Below are 14,995 nucleotides of genomic sequence, written 5' to 3'. Positions count from 1 at the left end.
AACAATGTGAAGTCAGATTTACCTCTCTTAGTCTTATATGCAATTAAGATAATAATGGTACTCTACATCAGGGTTGCTGAAAGGATTTTGTGAAGATGTTGTTTTCAACCTGAGATAATGTTGTCCCTTTGAGGACATAATTTTATTTTATTTTTTTGAATTTTATTTTATATATTTTTTAAGAGACAGAGCATGAGCGGGGGAGGGGCAGAGAGAGAGGGAGACAGAATCTGAAGCAGACTCCAGGCTCCCAGCTGTCAGCACAGAGTCTAACACAGGGCTTGAACTCAGAAACTGTGAGATCATGATCTGAGCTGAAGTCAGACGCTTAACTGACTGAGCCACCCAGGTGACCCGGAGGGCATAATTTTATACTGTACTTGTAAAAGCAGTGGTGAGAGTGTTCTGGCATCTAATGGGTTGAAGCAAGAATGTTGCTAAACACCTTACAATGCACAGGGCAAACCCCCACAGTAGAGAAGTATTTGGTCCAAAGTATCAATGTGGTGCCAACTTGAGAAACTTTAGTATGTGACCATCTTGGTATATTGCTAAGATACCAGACAATTTCATTTATATCATCACTAGGGGCTGCAGCTAGTGTGAAAATGAATGTTTATATTTGATGGTTCTTTTAATTCCTATTCCAGTCTAAGGATTAATCTTAAAAAAGAAAAAAAAAAGATACAAGTACTTAAATTGAATAACTTCAACTTTTTCCCTTTTATTTATATTCTAAAATATGAAATGGGAGAAAGGGGGAAAAGCAGCAAAAGTAATGGAGAAACAAACTTACATTGATACATAGTTATCAGTTTCAATATAATGTTAATTTTGTGGAGAAATTTCCAGTGTACAGGTTAACTTAAATTATGAAAGTAATCTAGGTATATTTGAAAAATATACTAGGGTAGACTTGTAAACATGCATGCTTATTATTTTAGCCTTTATTTTAATGATTTTTAATATTTAGCATTTTTTAATTAACATTTTTGGTTGTTTTTCCCATAGGTGTTACCTCATTTGGAAATACTTGGGAGACAGGAAAAAGTTACTAACAAAATGTCACCTTTTCAAAATCATTGTCCACATTTGGATTCAGTTGGTGAAATAACGAAAGAAGACTTAATGCAAAAATCTCATGTAAGATATAGGGTTTTTTCCTTGCTTAGAAAAATCATTCATTGCTCTCTCAAATGTGTGTGTGTGTGTGTGTGTGTTTTTTTGTTTTGTTTTTTTTTTATAATGCATTTTATTTTTTTTTATTTTTTTTTAACGTTTTTATTTATTTTTGAGACAGAGAGAGACAGAGCATGAACAGGGGAGGGTCAGCAAGAGGGAGACACAGAATCTGAAACAGGCTCCAGGCTCTGAGCTGGCACAGAGCCCGACACGGGGCTTGAACTCACAGACCGCGAGATCATGACCTGAGCCGAAGTCGGCCGCCTTACCGACTGAGCCACCCAGGCGCCCCAAATGTGTGTTTTTTTAAAATAAATTACTGTAATACTCTGTGTTCATGGGCTCCAATTTATTATTTTTTTAATATTTATTTACTTTTGAGAGAGAGAGAGAGTGTGAGCAGAAGTGGGGTGGGGGTGGTGTAGAGAAAGGGGAGACACAGAATCCGAAGCAGGCTCCAGGCTCTAAGCTGTCAGCACAGAGCCCTATCTGGACTCGAACTTGTGAACTGCGAGATTATGACTTGAGCTGAAGTTGGACGCTCAACCAACTGAGCCACCCAGGCGCCCCTCCAATTTCTTATGTAATATTATTAGTCAATTGTATGTGTTTGGCTGTGTCAACATAATGATAATGCTATTTGATTTTTGTTTTATAGGGTACTTGTCAGGATTGTAAAGTCAGAGGACCAAATCTTTGGGCATGTTTGGAGGTATGTATATGTTTCAAAACTTTGGTATTATAAAAATTTATATCTGAATAAGGATAGCTATAAGAGTTTTTTGACACTTAACGGATTTCATTAATGAGCATGCTTTAAAAAAAGATGATTAGTGATAACAAATTAAACTTTATAAACTTTGGGTTTTATTTTATTTTATTAAAAAAATTTTTTTTGTTAACGTTTATTTATTTTTGAGACAGAGAGAGACAGAGCATGAATGGGGGAGGGTCAGAGAGAGGGAGACCCAGAATCTGAAACAGGCTCCAGGCTCTGAGCTGTCAGCACAGAGCCCGACGCAGGGCTTGAACTCACGGACCGCGAGATCATGACCTGAGCTGAAGTCGGCTGCTTAACCGACTGAGCCACCCAGGCGCCCCTATAAACTTTGGGTTTTAAATTCTAGTGCTTTTGCAGAGTTTTAGTAAATCACTAAATATATATATACATATATACATATATATGTATATATGTATGTATGTATATATATATTTATATGAGACTTATTTTTTTAATTTTATCCAAATTTTTTAAAATTTTAAAATTTTAATCCAAGTTAGTTAACATGTAGTGTAATAATAGTTTATAAGAGTAGAATTTAGTGATTCATCACTTACATATAACACCCAGTGCTCATCCCAACAAGTGCCCTCCTTAATGGCCATCACCCATTTAGCCTGTTCCCCCATCCAACACCCTTCCAGCAACCCTCAGTTTGTTCTCTGTGTTTAAGAATCTTTTATGGTTTGTTTCCCTCTCTCTTTTTATTTTATTTTTCCTTCTCTTCCCCTATATTCAGCTGTTTTGTTTCTTAAATTCCACCTATCAGTGAAATCATATGATATCTGTCTTTCTTTGACCTACTTCTCTTAGCATAGTATGTTTTGGTTCCATCCATGTTTTTGCAAATGGCAAGATTTCATTTTGATCGCTGAGTAACACTCCAGTGTTACACTCCAGTGTTACACTCCACACACACACACACCATATTTTCTTTATCCATTCTTCAGTTGATGGACATTTGGGCTCTTTTCTGTAATTTCGCTATTGTCGATAACACTGCTATAAACATTGGGGTGCATGTGCCCCTTTGAATCATCATTTCTGCATCTAATCACTAAAATATTTTATGCTTGTCTTATATTAGAGGTGACATAGCTTGTAATTTAGAAATATTCTCATTTTATTCTTCTGTTCCTAATGCCATTTGGTTAAAATAAATGAATATGGAAAGTCATTTAGTCATTAAGTTAAAACCTATGATCAAAACTTAATTGTAAATGTAAATGTGATGCTGTTGTATATTTACACATGTTATAAAATGACTTATTTTTCTTTCTGTATAATTGTAGAATAGATGTTCATATGTTGGTTGTGGTGAATCACAAGTAGATCACAGCACTATACATTCTCAGGTATGTATATGGAAAATTTTTTTGGTGTTTATTTACTTGCTTTGTAAGTTTTTATTTATTTATTTATTTATTTATTTATTTATTTATTTATTTATTTATTTATCTGTCTATTTGAGAGAGAGAGAAAAGAACGGAGGGAGGGAATGAGGGAGAAAGTGCTTCAGCAGGGGAGAGGCAGAGGGAAAGGGAAAGACAATCCCAAGCAGGCTCCACACCCAGCACTGAGCCCAATGCACAGGGGTCAGGGGCTCGATCTCACAACCGTGAGATCATGACCTGAGCCAAAGTCAGGAGTCAGACACTTAACTGACTGAGCCACCCAGGCATTCCTTAAGTTTTTATTTTAATTCCAGTTAGTTAACATATAGTATTATATTAGTTACAATATAGTGATTTAGCAATTCCATATATCACCTGGTGTATAGAAAATTTTTATGCAAGATATTTAAAAAAAATTTTTTTTAATGTTTATTTTTGAGAGAGAGCGTGAGTGGGGGAGGGGCAGAGAGAGAGGGGAGACACAGAATCCAAAGTAGGCTCCAGGCTTTGAGCTGTCAGCACAGCTCATGGACTGCGAGATCATGACCTGAGCTGAAGTCAGACGCTTAACTGACTGAGCCACCCAGGCACCCCTTTGCAAGATATTTTTTAAAGCGAGCCTGAAGGAAAGGGAAAGCAAGCAAATACAACATTATTAATTCAAGTTGTAATACAAAATTTTCCTTTTTTATATAAGAGGAGTTAAACCTTTACTTATACTTTCTAAAAGGTGGGGAGGGGAATTGCTAAGATTAATATTAGATCGAGATTGTAATTAAGAGAGTAATGATTTAAGAAATTTGCCTCCTGGTTTATGAAGATGATAGTTGGAATTTTAGGAGAATATGAAAATTGAAGTCAAGAGTGAATGCCTATGCCTATGATAGGGCCTGGGTAACTTTTAAGTCTCAACTCACCTTCTGCACATCTTACCTTCTGCACATCTTAATTGGAGTTCTCTTTCTACTTCACCCTGGTTGTTTGGTGCTTGTGTGTAATTCTGGTATGGTATGGTATGGTAGAGTGTAGTAGAACTTCTAAACTGTATGCTTCTTTTCTTTCTTTTTTTTCTTTAAACTATATGTTTCTTGAGCATGAACTGTCTTTTTCACATTGATGTCTCTGTAGCATTAATTGTTCTCAGTCAGGGTTCCTCAAGACAATTAATTAAGCCTGAATATTCCAAAGCCCTCAGGCATCATTGTACATAATTTACTTCTATTTTGTGCATCTAGAATGGTAGCGCTGTGTACCATTCCTGTGAGAATTGAGAAAATAGTTACTAAGATAATTTTCTGTAGGCATAAATTCTCTCCGTGAACTCTGATTGAGAAAGGCCAGAATTTTATGTATCCAAGATCATATATTCATATTGCTTGAGATGTTTTTTGCTTTGACTTACATCATTTGACTCATTCTTTTGAATAGTTACTATGATCTTTTAGAATAGTTACTATGCTTTGGTCAATTATTTTCTTGTATTATACTTATTTGCTAACTCCAAAGCAGAGTCTTAGTCTTATGTTTATTTTTATGCTGAACAGTGGTGAAAAATGACAATAGTATAATTTCTAGAGTAGGTTTATATATTGTTACTATTCACTATACTTTAATAGTTTATCTAAAGAATATGTTTTTGGTGTTCAAGTTTTAACTCTTCTCTTTGGAATATGTTGTTATTCATTAAAGGCCAGCAGTTTATCTTATATGATTTTTTTAAAGTGTTTTTTTTTTTGTTTGTTTTTGTTTTTGTTTTAGTAATCTCTACACCCAGTGTGGGGGGGTTGAACTTATGACCCCAAGATCAAGAGCCACATACTCTTCTTCCAACTGAGCCAGTTAGGCATCCCCTTATATGATCTTTTGAAATGTTTTCAACTATACCTAATTTGGGTTCCTCTTCTCCCTCCCCTATGAAATTGTATAGGAGACAAAGCATTATCTTACTGTGAACCTTACTACTCTTCGAGTATGGTGTTATGCTTGCAGCAAAGAAGTATTTTTGGATAGGAAATTAGGAACTCAGCCTTCTTTGCCTCATGTAAGACCACCTCACCAAACCCAAGAAAATAGTGTCCAGGTAATAATCAAACTTTATTTAATTAAAATATCGTATATTTTCAGGTATGATTTTAGAATTTGTCACGTAGTTGAAATGTATAACAACTCTACCTCACTTGTACTTTAAATATTTCTGTAATGTGCCTTTTTTCTTGATTGCAATACTGAGGCTAGCCTTTGCTCTTTTATAGAATGATATGTTATAGTAAGATTGAAGCTCACCTGTCTGAAGATGGAAAAGCATGTTTTGTGTTTTTAAAACTTAAAAACAAACTTCTTTTTTTAAAATTTATTTTGAGAGACATGTAGAGAGCACAGTGGTGGGGGGGGGGGGCGGGGTGCAGAGAGGGAGACAGAATACCAAGCAGGTTCCACTCTATCAGCATAGACCCCGATGTGGGACTCAAACTTCCAAACTGTGAGATCATGACCTGAGCTGAAATCAAGAGTCAGCTGCTTAACCAACTGAGCCAGTCAGGCACCCTAACAAACTGTCTTTAAAAAGTGTATATTTTTCTAGCAATCTGATTCTAGGAGAGGGGGCAGGCCTTTTTTGATAGGAAATTACAAATACAAATTCAGCTCCCTTTTCCTCATTTCTCTCCCCTTTCTTTTTATTTTATTTTATTTTATTTTATTTTATTTTATTTTATTTTATTTTATTTTATTTTATTTTATTTTTTTCAACGTTTATTTATTTTTGGGACAGAGAGAGACAGAGCATGAACGGGGGAGGGGCAGAGAGAGAGGGAGACACAGAATTGGAAACAGGCTCCAGGCTCTGAGCCATCAGCCCAGAGCCCAACGCCGGGCTCCAACTCACGGACTGCGAGATCGTGACCTGGCTGAAGTCGGACGCTTAACCGACTGCGCCACCCAGGCGCCCCTCCCCTTTCTACCTCCATTAATATTACTAAGAACATTTTACTAATTTATCGAAAACCAAATAGGATATATTAAAGCTTAGCGTTGATCTTTGGTTTCAAAATATGTGTAGGCTCGCAAAGATTAATCACTTAATTTTGACAATTTTCTAGTTCTATAAAAATAGGGAAAAGGAAATGAAAATATTAGAAGAGTTGGCTTCTAACTTACTGTACTCATCATTTGCTCTGTATGGTTTAATTAACACATTAGTGAGGTTTTTTTCCCCCCTCATGTATCAAAAAAATCACATTGTATTTCTATACTTGTCTTCCTTGATACCAACTTTTAACATTTTTCTATTATATCTTTGTGTCACATTCTGATAGTAGACATTTGTGTAAATAAATTTGCTTGTCTTATACATTATATAACTAAAATGAGTAGATTTTAGACAAGCTATATTTTTTTTTGTATTTCAAAGTTGAATGGCTGTAGTGGATAAATCACCAAACTACCATTACTATTTCTGCCACTGATATTATCATTCAGAAATGTGTTTTTTGTCTTGTTTTTAATGCCTTGATAGTTTGAAAGTAAGTTTTCTGGAACACACTTGCATTATTAACAAAAATGTAGTAACTAAAAGTTTAATCACATAAGGAATTGATAACAGTTTATAAGGGTAATACTCAGGTGGTTGAAAGAATAAGTGCAGATAGTTCACAAAAAGGAAATACAAATAAAAACACATTGACAAAGTAACCATCACTGACTAAAGAAAACAGTTATCTGTTGCCATTTCTGCCAGATTTTGCAGAATGTTGAATGAATGTTGAATGTCTTAATGAATGTTGAATCTGATTGAATAAATATACTGATATTTTTCTGATGGCTTGTAGATAATTATCTGTGAGTTATATTTATAACACATAAAAGGCATGAATTTAATTTCATGCAACTTCCTGATCCCATTGTTGAATAAAATTACTCAGAAGAAAAAAGTTATTTGTACAATTTTTTAACATAAAATTTCTATGCTGTTGGAACATTAATTATAAAATAATAATATTGGAGACCAAATGTCATTAGTAAGATTTCTTAAATAAAAATTTTTTCTAGGAGGTAAAATTTTAAATGATTTAAAAAAAAAATTTTTTTTTTTAACGTTTATTTATTTTTGAGACTGAGAGAGAGACAGAGCATGAACAGGGGAGGGGCAGAGAGAGAGGGAGGCACAGAATCTGAAACGGGCTCCAGGCTCTGAGCTGTCAGCACAGAGCCTGACGCGGGGCTTGAACTCACAGACCATGAGATCATGACCTGAGCCAAAGTCAGACGCTTAACCGACTGAGCCACCCAGGCGCCCCTTAAATGATTTTTTAAAAACCTCTATACTTAAATACAATTAAGTGAGAATATGGGGCCAGCTCAAATGTTCAGTATCTACAGATACCAGGAAAGTAAAATAAATGTATAAAGTGGGTAGGTAGAAAAGTGCATATGCATGCATTGTAGAGGTGGAATAAGGCCTGAATAAGTTGGAGAGTCAGAGCATATGCTAAGTGCATGCTGCTGTTCAGTTTCCTCCTTTAAGTGATAGTTGCTAAATGGGTTCAGTGTAGTTCAGTCTTCTATTAAAAGAGAACTTGCAGGGGCGCCTGGGTGGCGCAGTCGGTTAAGCGTCCGACTTCAGCCAGGTCACGATCTTGCGGTCTGTGAGTTCGAGCCCCGCGTCGGGCTCTGGGCTGATGGCTCAGAGCCTGGAGCCTGTTAACGATTCTGTGTCTCCCTCTCTCTCTGCCCCTCCCCCGTTCATGCTCTGTCTCTCTCTGTCCCAAAAATAAAATAAAATAAAAAAAAAAAAAGAGAACTTGCAGAATCTGATATTTCTATGAGCTCTCCTGATTTTTAAAATATTAGATCAAAGTTTTTCTTCTGTCTTTTTTTTTTTTTTTTAAGTGTGAGCTAGCATTTGACGAACCCGTCACCAGTTGCAACATTTGAGTTAAGACAATATTTGGAAATTAATTCTGGAATATTTTATTACTATTTAAAATAACTGAACTGTTTCATATGTATAAAATAATGCAAAATAAGTATGGTAACAAGTATCAGGAGAGATTGTAGAAGTCTACAGATAAGTTGGTGTGTTAATGATAGAAAAACTTTAGTATTTTCTTCCTGTAAAAAGTTAGAAAAATCTGAAAAGATGGTGTAGGAATGTGTGCCTAGATCTTTTTTAGCTTGATAACACTGAATTGGATTGGAATTCACTGAACTGATAACTGTTAACTTCTCTTTAAAAAAAAAAAAAATTTTTTTTTAAATTTTTATTTATTTTTGAGACAGAGACAGAACATGAATGGGGGGAGGGTCAGAGAGAGAGGGAGACACAGAATCTAAGCAGGCTCCAGGCTCCGAGCTGTCAGCACAGAGCCCGATGTGGGGCTTGAATTCATAAACTGTGAGATCATGACCTGAGCCGAAGTCGGATGCTTAACTGACCGAGCCACTCAGGCGCCCCAATTGTTAACTTTTCAATTCAGAAAAGTCGTAAGTGGCTTTGTTATTCAAGTGCATTTTTAATAAAGATAGAGTGACATGCTCTTTCCTAGTGTAGATCCTCATTACTTTCAAGATGTAAATGTAAATTTGCTGTCTTTCCTGTTATCAAGGATTTTAAAATACCAAGTAGTACAACATTAAAAACTCCTCTGGTTGCTGTATTTGATGATTTGGACATAGAAGTGGAAGAAGAAGATGAACTTAAGGCAAGAGGTAAAATCTCCTATATAACACTCTTTCCTGTGGTACTACACATTTCTTTAGGAAATTGTAATGTGAAAATTTCAAACTCGAGAAGTGAAAGAGACTCTATAGATGTTGATGGCCTAAATAAATAAATAAATAAATAAAATCTAAATTTGGCCTAGTACAATTGTATTTGCAGGGAAAGCAGACTGACAGCTTTTGAGAGATGCTTGGTTTCTCTGGCATCACTTTACCAAAGCCCTTAGTATAAACTATCCATATACAATTTAGTACAAATTTTGTGTTTTATAATTGATGCAAGGGAATTTTAACTTTTTAAATGTTATTTAAATAATTATCTGAAAATTAACACTTTAGTAGAATCCTGACCTCTGAGTTGTTCAAGTTGATATTTTGTATTTCCATAATGTATTTTGTGTTTTTTTTTCCCTTAGTTTTTAAATATTTTGAGTTATCTCTGTACCCAATGTGGTGCTTGAACTCACAACCCCATGATCAAGGGTTGCATGCTCCACAGATTGAGCCAGCTAGGTGCCCCTATTTTGTGTGTTCTTTTTTTTTTTTTTTTTTTAAATTTTTTTAAATTTTTTTTAACATTTATTTTTATTTTTGAGATAGGGAGAGACAGAGCATGAACAGGGGAGGGTCAGATAGAGGGAGACACAGAATCTGAAACAGGCTCCAGGCTCTGAGCTGGCAGCACAGAGCCCGACGCGGGGCTCGAACTCACGGACCGTGAGATCATGACCTGAGCCGAAGTCGGCCGCTTAACCGACTTAGCCACCCAGGCGCCCCTATTTTGTGTGTTCTTAACATAGTTTGAGAACTATAATAAGTATCATACATAGTTACATATTCAGTAAACACTTAGAAAATTAAGTCACTGCATTATTGAGTGATGACATAATTTATGATTGTTCTTAATAGGTCTTACAGGTTTGAAAAATATTGGAAATACTTGTTATATGAATGCAGCTTTGCAGGCTCTTTCTAATTGGTAAGTATAGAAATTAATTTTGTATAGCTTTTTAAAGTCACTTTTTATCACAGTTCTTATATGGCAGTTATACTTCAATAAAACTGTTTCTAAATGAAAAAAAAAATAAAGTCACTCTTTGAGCAGAAAATCATGCTGTTGGTAACCTATGGCCATACCACTCTGAACGTGCCTGATCTCACCTGATCATGGAAGCTAAGCAGGTCGGATCTGGTTAGTATGTGGATGGGAGAAAATCATGCTGCTCGTAATTTGCTAAAAAAAAAAAAAGAAAAGAAAAGAAAGAAAGAAAGATGAGTCAGAGGAGGAAAGAAAGAAGTACACTAATAGTAATATGAGAAAGAGTTAACAATTCTATTCAATTTCCGTAGCCAATAGGATCCCATAAATCCTTGGCTGTCCTTCTTCCCTCAATGAATTCCTCTCCTTCCCTCTCACTTTCTGAAATGACCCCATTTAAAAGATTCTGTGGATTAACTATGTAAATGTCCTGAAAAGTTTCTTTTTTCTTTCTTGTTAAGTAATCCTGAAGGTAGAGTAGGCAAGAAACTGGGTTGGTACTAATCCATTGTCCCAGTGGGATTATTCATGCCTGTATTTCCTGAGACTGCTGGTTCTGGTGTAAACCCTAGTTAGTTGTGTGCCTTTGAGCAAGTTATTTGTTTTAACATCTAGAAAATGAGAAGCTTGAACTAATTCCTTAGGTCACTTTTTTTTTAATGTTTGTTTTTGAGACAGAGAGAGAGAGAAACAGCATGAGTGGGGGAGGGGCAGAGAGAGAGGGAGACACATAATGGAAAACAGGCTCCAGGCTCTGAGCTGTCAGTACAGGGCCTGACATGGGGCTCGAACCCACGAGCCAGGAGATCATGACCTGAGCTGAAGTCAGATGGCTCAACCGACAGATCCACCCAGGTGCCCCTTCCTCAAATCACTTACAGAGGTGCTATGAAAATATTTTGTACTTTTCTGTAGGTGAAAAGTCTTTAATAAAAAGTATTCAGGTTTTTTTTAATGTTTATTTTTGAGAGAGACAGCACGCAAATGGGGGAGGGGCAGGGAGAGAGGGACACACACAATCCCAAGGAGGCTCCAGGCTCTGAGCTGTTAGCATAGAGCCCAATGCGGGGCTTGAATCCACGAACCATGAGATCATGACCTGAGCCAAAGTTAGACATCCAACTGAGCCACTCAGGTGCCCCTAGATTTTTTGTTTCTTAATCATACTTTTACAGAATAGGTAGGGGCAGCATGGAATGCTCTGTAGACATCTGTTGAGTCCATCTAGTCCAACATGTAGTTTAAGTCCAGTGTTTATTGATTTTCTGGCTGGAAGATTTATCCATTGTTGGAGATGAGTATTGAAGTCCCCTACTGTTACTGTATTGCTGTTTATTTCTCCCTTCATATCTATTAATCCTTGCTTTGTTTATTTAGCTCCCCTATGTTGGGTGCATATTTATAGATGTTATCCTTTTGATGACTCAATTCCTTTATCATTATATAATGGCCTTCTTTATATCTTGTTAGAGCTTTGAGTTAAAGTCTGCTTTGTGGGGGCGCCTGGGTGGCTCAGTCGGTTAAGCATCCGACTTTGGCTCAGGTCACAATCTCGTCTGTGAGTTTGAGCCCCGCGTCGGGCTCTGGGCTGGTGGCTCGGAGCCTGGAGCCTGCTTCGGATTCTGTGTCTCCCTCTCTCTCTGCCCCATCCCCGTTCATGCTCTTTCTCTGTCTCAAAAATAAATTAAAAAAAAAAGTTAAAAAAAATAAATAAAGTCTGCTTTGTGTAATATAAATATAGTTACCTATATCTTCTTTCATTTTTCACTTGCATGGAATATCTTTTTAGGATAGCCAGTTTTTTTTTTTTTTAATGTTTATTTATGAGACAGAGACAGAGCATGAGTGGGGGGAGGGGCAGAGAGAGAGGGAGACACAGAATAGGATAGCCAGTTTATTGCAGGGCAGGGCTTGGTCCTTTGCCCAGTCTTTTTCCTGTAACTGAATAGATTCACTGAGGTTCCCTCCAGCTAATCATGCTCATAGAAGATAATATTGCCTTTTTTTTTTAATGTTTATTTTGAGACTGAGGTAGTATGTGTGTGAGTGGGGGAGGGGCAGAGAGAGAGAATCCCAAACAGAGCCTGTCATGCACAGAGCCCAACATGGAGCTTGATCTCACGAATTGTGAGAACATGACCTGAACTGAAATCTACAGCTGGATGCTTAAGTGACTGAGCCACTCAGGCACCCCAACAGTATTGCCTTTCAAATTGCTAACTGAGCCACCAGATGGATAGTAGTATCACTTACTGAGATGTAGAAGCCTGGAGGAAGAATAGATTCACTTGAAGGTTAAATTTTGATCATGTTAAATTTAAGATGCTCAGCACAGCCATCAGTTTGGATATTTGATAGAAATCTGGAATTTAGATGAGATATTTGACTTTCATAAGTTTGACTGTCATTGGCATGAACATGAAAATTTAAGGACACCCCAGGAAAAGAGTATATAGGGAAGAGAGGTAAAGTTCTAGGATCCAGTCCTGAGGGGCTTTGATATTTATATATCTGGTAAGAGTCAAAAGAACAGTAAAGAAGGGAAAGAGTTGCCAGAGATAAAGAAAAATGGAAAAATTCATCATTGTTCAAGAGAATGGTTGCTCAAGAATGAGGGGTAGGTCACTTGTAATAAATGCTACTAAGAGGGAGTGAAAGATGTTGACTGCATCTGGCAGCATTGAGGAGTCTGATACAGTGGGGTCAAATTTGATTTGAATGGGTTGAACACGAATATGAAGAAGTGAATGTGAAGCTGTAAAAGGGAGCAAAGAAATGATAGATATGGGGCTGTATGTGCTACCAATTTATTGAATGACTGGAAGTCAGTCATTATTAAGCTTTGATTCCACTTTAACATTTTTCTTTTTTTTGAATTAGCCCACCTTTGACACAGTTTTTTCTTGATTGTGGAGGACTAGCTCGAACAGATAAGAAACCAGCCATTTGTAAAAGTTATCTGAAACTGATGACCGAACTGTGGCATAAAAGCAGGTATGTACTTAATGTATTTATTCTCTTTATTATTATTATTTTTTTAAGTTTATTTGTTTTGAGGGAGAGAAAGCACATGGGGAGGGGCAGAGCAAGAGAGAGAGAGAATCCCAAGCAGACTCCGTGCTGTCAGGTTGGAGCCTGACATGGGGCTTGAATCCACTTAACCGTGAGACCATGACCTGAGCTGAAATCATGAGCCAGACGCTTAACTGACTGAGCCACCCAGGTGCTCCTCTTTATTACGTTTTTAAATGAATATCAAATATTAAAAGGATATAGGTGCACATATGTAGAGCTGAAAAAAAGTAAATTTGAGACAAGTTCATTTTACAGTATGTTCTGTTTCAAACTGAACATCCAAATGAAGTATCTGGACTGCAGATAAGTTGAAATGCTAAAGCTGCTACTACTGACACTTGAATTTTAATGCAGGAGTAGACATTCTCACAACGCTAAAATCAGACCGTAAATACTTAGGTGAATGTTCATTTTTCTGCTTATGTTTATTTCCTGTAAAGTGTAGCATTAGAAGAATAATTGTTCAATGTAATATTTTACTAATTTTGTTTTAGAATTATTCAGAAAATTGTGTTTACCATTAGTCCTAACTGCTCAACCTTATCTGTAAAGAAAACAATCATCAAAGCTTTTTTTTTTTAAACCTCACAAGACTTTTGAGATCTTGATTTGTAATGTAAAAATTTCAGTAGTATTTAAAGTTTTAACATTCCCCTATTCCTAAGTGCCTCAGTTTTCTTTGAGATATTTTACCCCCTACTAAGCATCTCTTAAGTCAAACAAAATTTGTTACTACTTTGATTTTAACATGCTAGGAAAAGAAAATGTCTTTTCTTTCTTTCTTTCTTTTTTTTTTTAAATTGAAGGGTAATTGATACACATTGTTATCTTAGTTTCAAGTATATAACATTTTTTTTAAACGTTCATTTATTTACAGGTACCTGGGTGACTCAGTCACCTGGGTGACTCAGTCTGTTAAGTGTCCAACTTTGGCTCAGGTCATGGTCTCACATCTCACAGTTTGTGAGTTCGAGCCCGTCAGGTTCTGAGCTGACAGCTCAGAGCCTGGAGCCTGCTTTGGAATCTGTGTCTCCCTGTCTCTCTGCCCCTCTTCTGCTCATGTTCTCTCTCTCAAAAAAATAAATAAACATTAAAAAAAATTTAAACTTTCATTTATTCATTTTGAGAGTGAGAGAGAGCATGCGTGTGTGTGTGTGGGGGGGGGGGGGCCGGGGTGGCCAGGGGCAGACAGGGAGAAATAGAGAATATCCCAAGTAGGCTCTGCACTATGAGCGTGGAGCCCAACGTGGGGCTTGAACCCCCAAACAGTGAGATCATGACCCGAGCCGAAACCAGGAGTCAGACACTCAGCCAACCTAGCCACCCAGGTGCCCTTCAAGTATGTGACATATTGACTGGGCAATTCTATACATTACTTAATGCTCACTATGATAAGTGTAGTCACCATTGTCACCATACGATGCTATTAGAATATTATTGACTATATTCTCTATGCTTGACTTTTCACTTTGTGACTTATGTATTTTATAACTTGAAGTTTGTACCTCTTAATCTCCTTTATCTATTTCACTCATCTTCTTCACACACCTAACCTCTGGCAACCACAAGTTTGTTCTCTGTGTTTAAGAGCCTTTTTTTTTTTTTTTGCTTGTTTTGTCCATTTATTTCTTAGATTCTACATATAAGTGAAATCATTCGGCATTTGTCTTTCTCTGACTTATTTCACTTAGCATAGTAAACTCTAGGACCGTTCATGTTGTCACAGATGGCAAGATCTTATTCTTTTTTATGGCTGAGCAAATATTCCATTGTATATATACCATCTTGATCCATTCATCTGTGGAT

At 36.6% G+C, this 14,995-nt stretch overlaps 1 protein-coding gene across 3 annotated transcripts in view; it reads left to right on the top strand.

Moving 5' to 3' along the window:
- Nucleotides 1-14,995, top strand: part of USP33 (ubiquitin specific peptidase 33) — a 63,985-nt gene that overhangs the window by 17,377 nt on the left and 31,613 nt on the right. For all 3 annotated transcript variants that reach the window (XM_011284923.4, XM_006934853.5, XM_019837268.3), the window contains 7 exons: nucleotides 1,012-1,143; nucleotides 1,841-1,894; nucleotides 3,256-3,318; nucleotides 5,285-5,437; nucleotides 8,961-9,063; nucleotides 9,985-10,054; nucleotides 12,995-13,108. In XM_011284923.4, the coding sequence (XP_011283225.2) occupies nucleotides 1,063-1,143; nucleotides 1,841-1,894; nucleotides 3,256-3,318; nucleotides 5,285-5,437; nucleotides 8,961-9,063; nucleotides 9,985-10,054; nucleotides 12,995-13,108 (638 nt within the window). In that variant the 5' untranslated portion in view covers nucleotides 1,012-1,062. The remainder of the gene's footprint in view (nucleotides 1-1,011; nucleotides 1,144-1,840; nucleotides 1,895-3,255; nucleotides 3,319-5,284; nucleotides 5,438-8,960; nucleotides 9,064-9,984; nucleotides 10,055-12,994; nucleotides 13,109-14,995) is intronic.

This window comes from Felis catus, chromosome C1, assembly GCF_018350175.1.
Source record: "Felis catus isolate Fca126 chromosome C1, F.catus_Fca126_mat1.0, whole genome shotgun sequence".
Taxonomy (NCBI): Eukaryota; Metazoa; Chordata; class Mammalia; order Carnivora; family Felidae; genus Felis; species Felis catus.
This window is presented reverse-complemented; position numbering and strand designations above follow the sequence as displayed.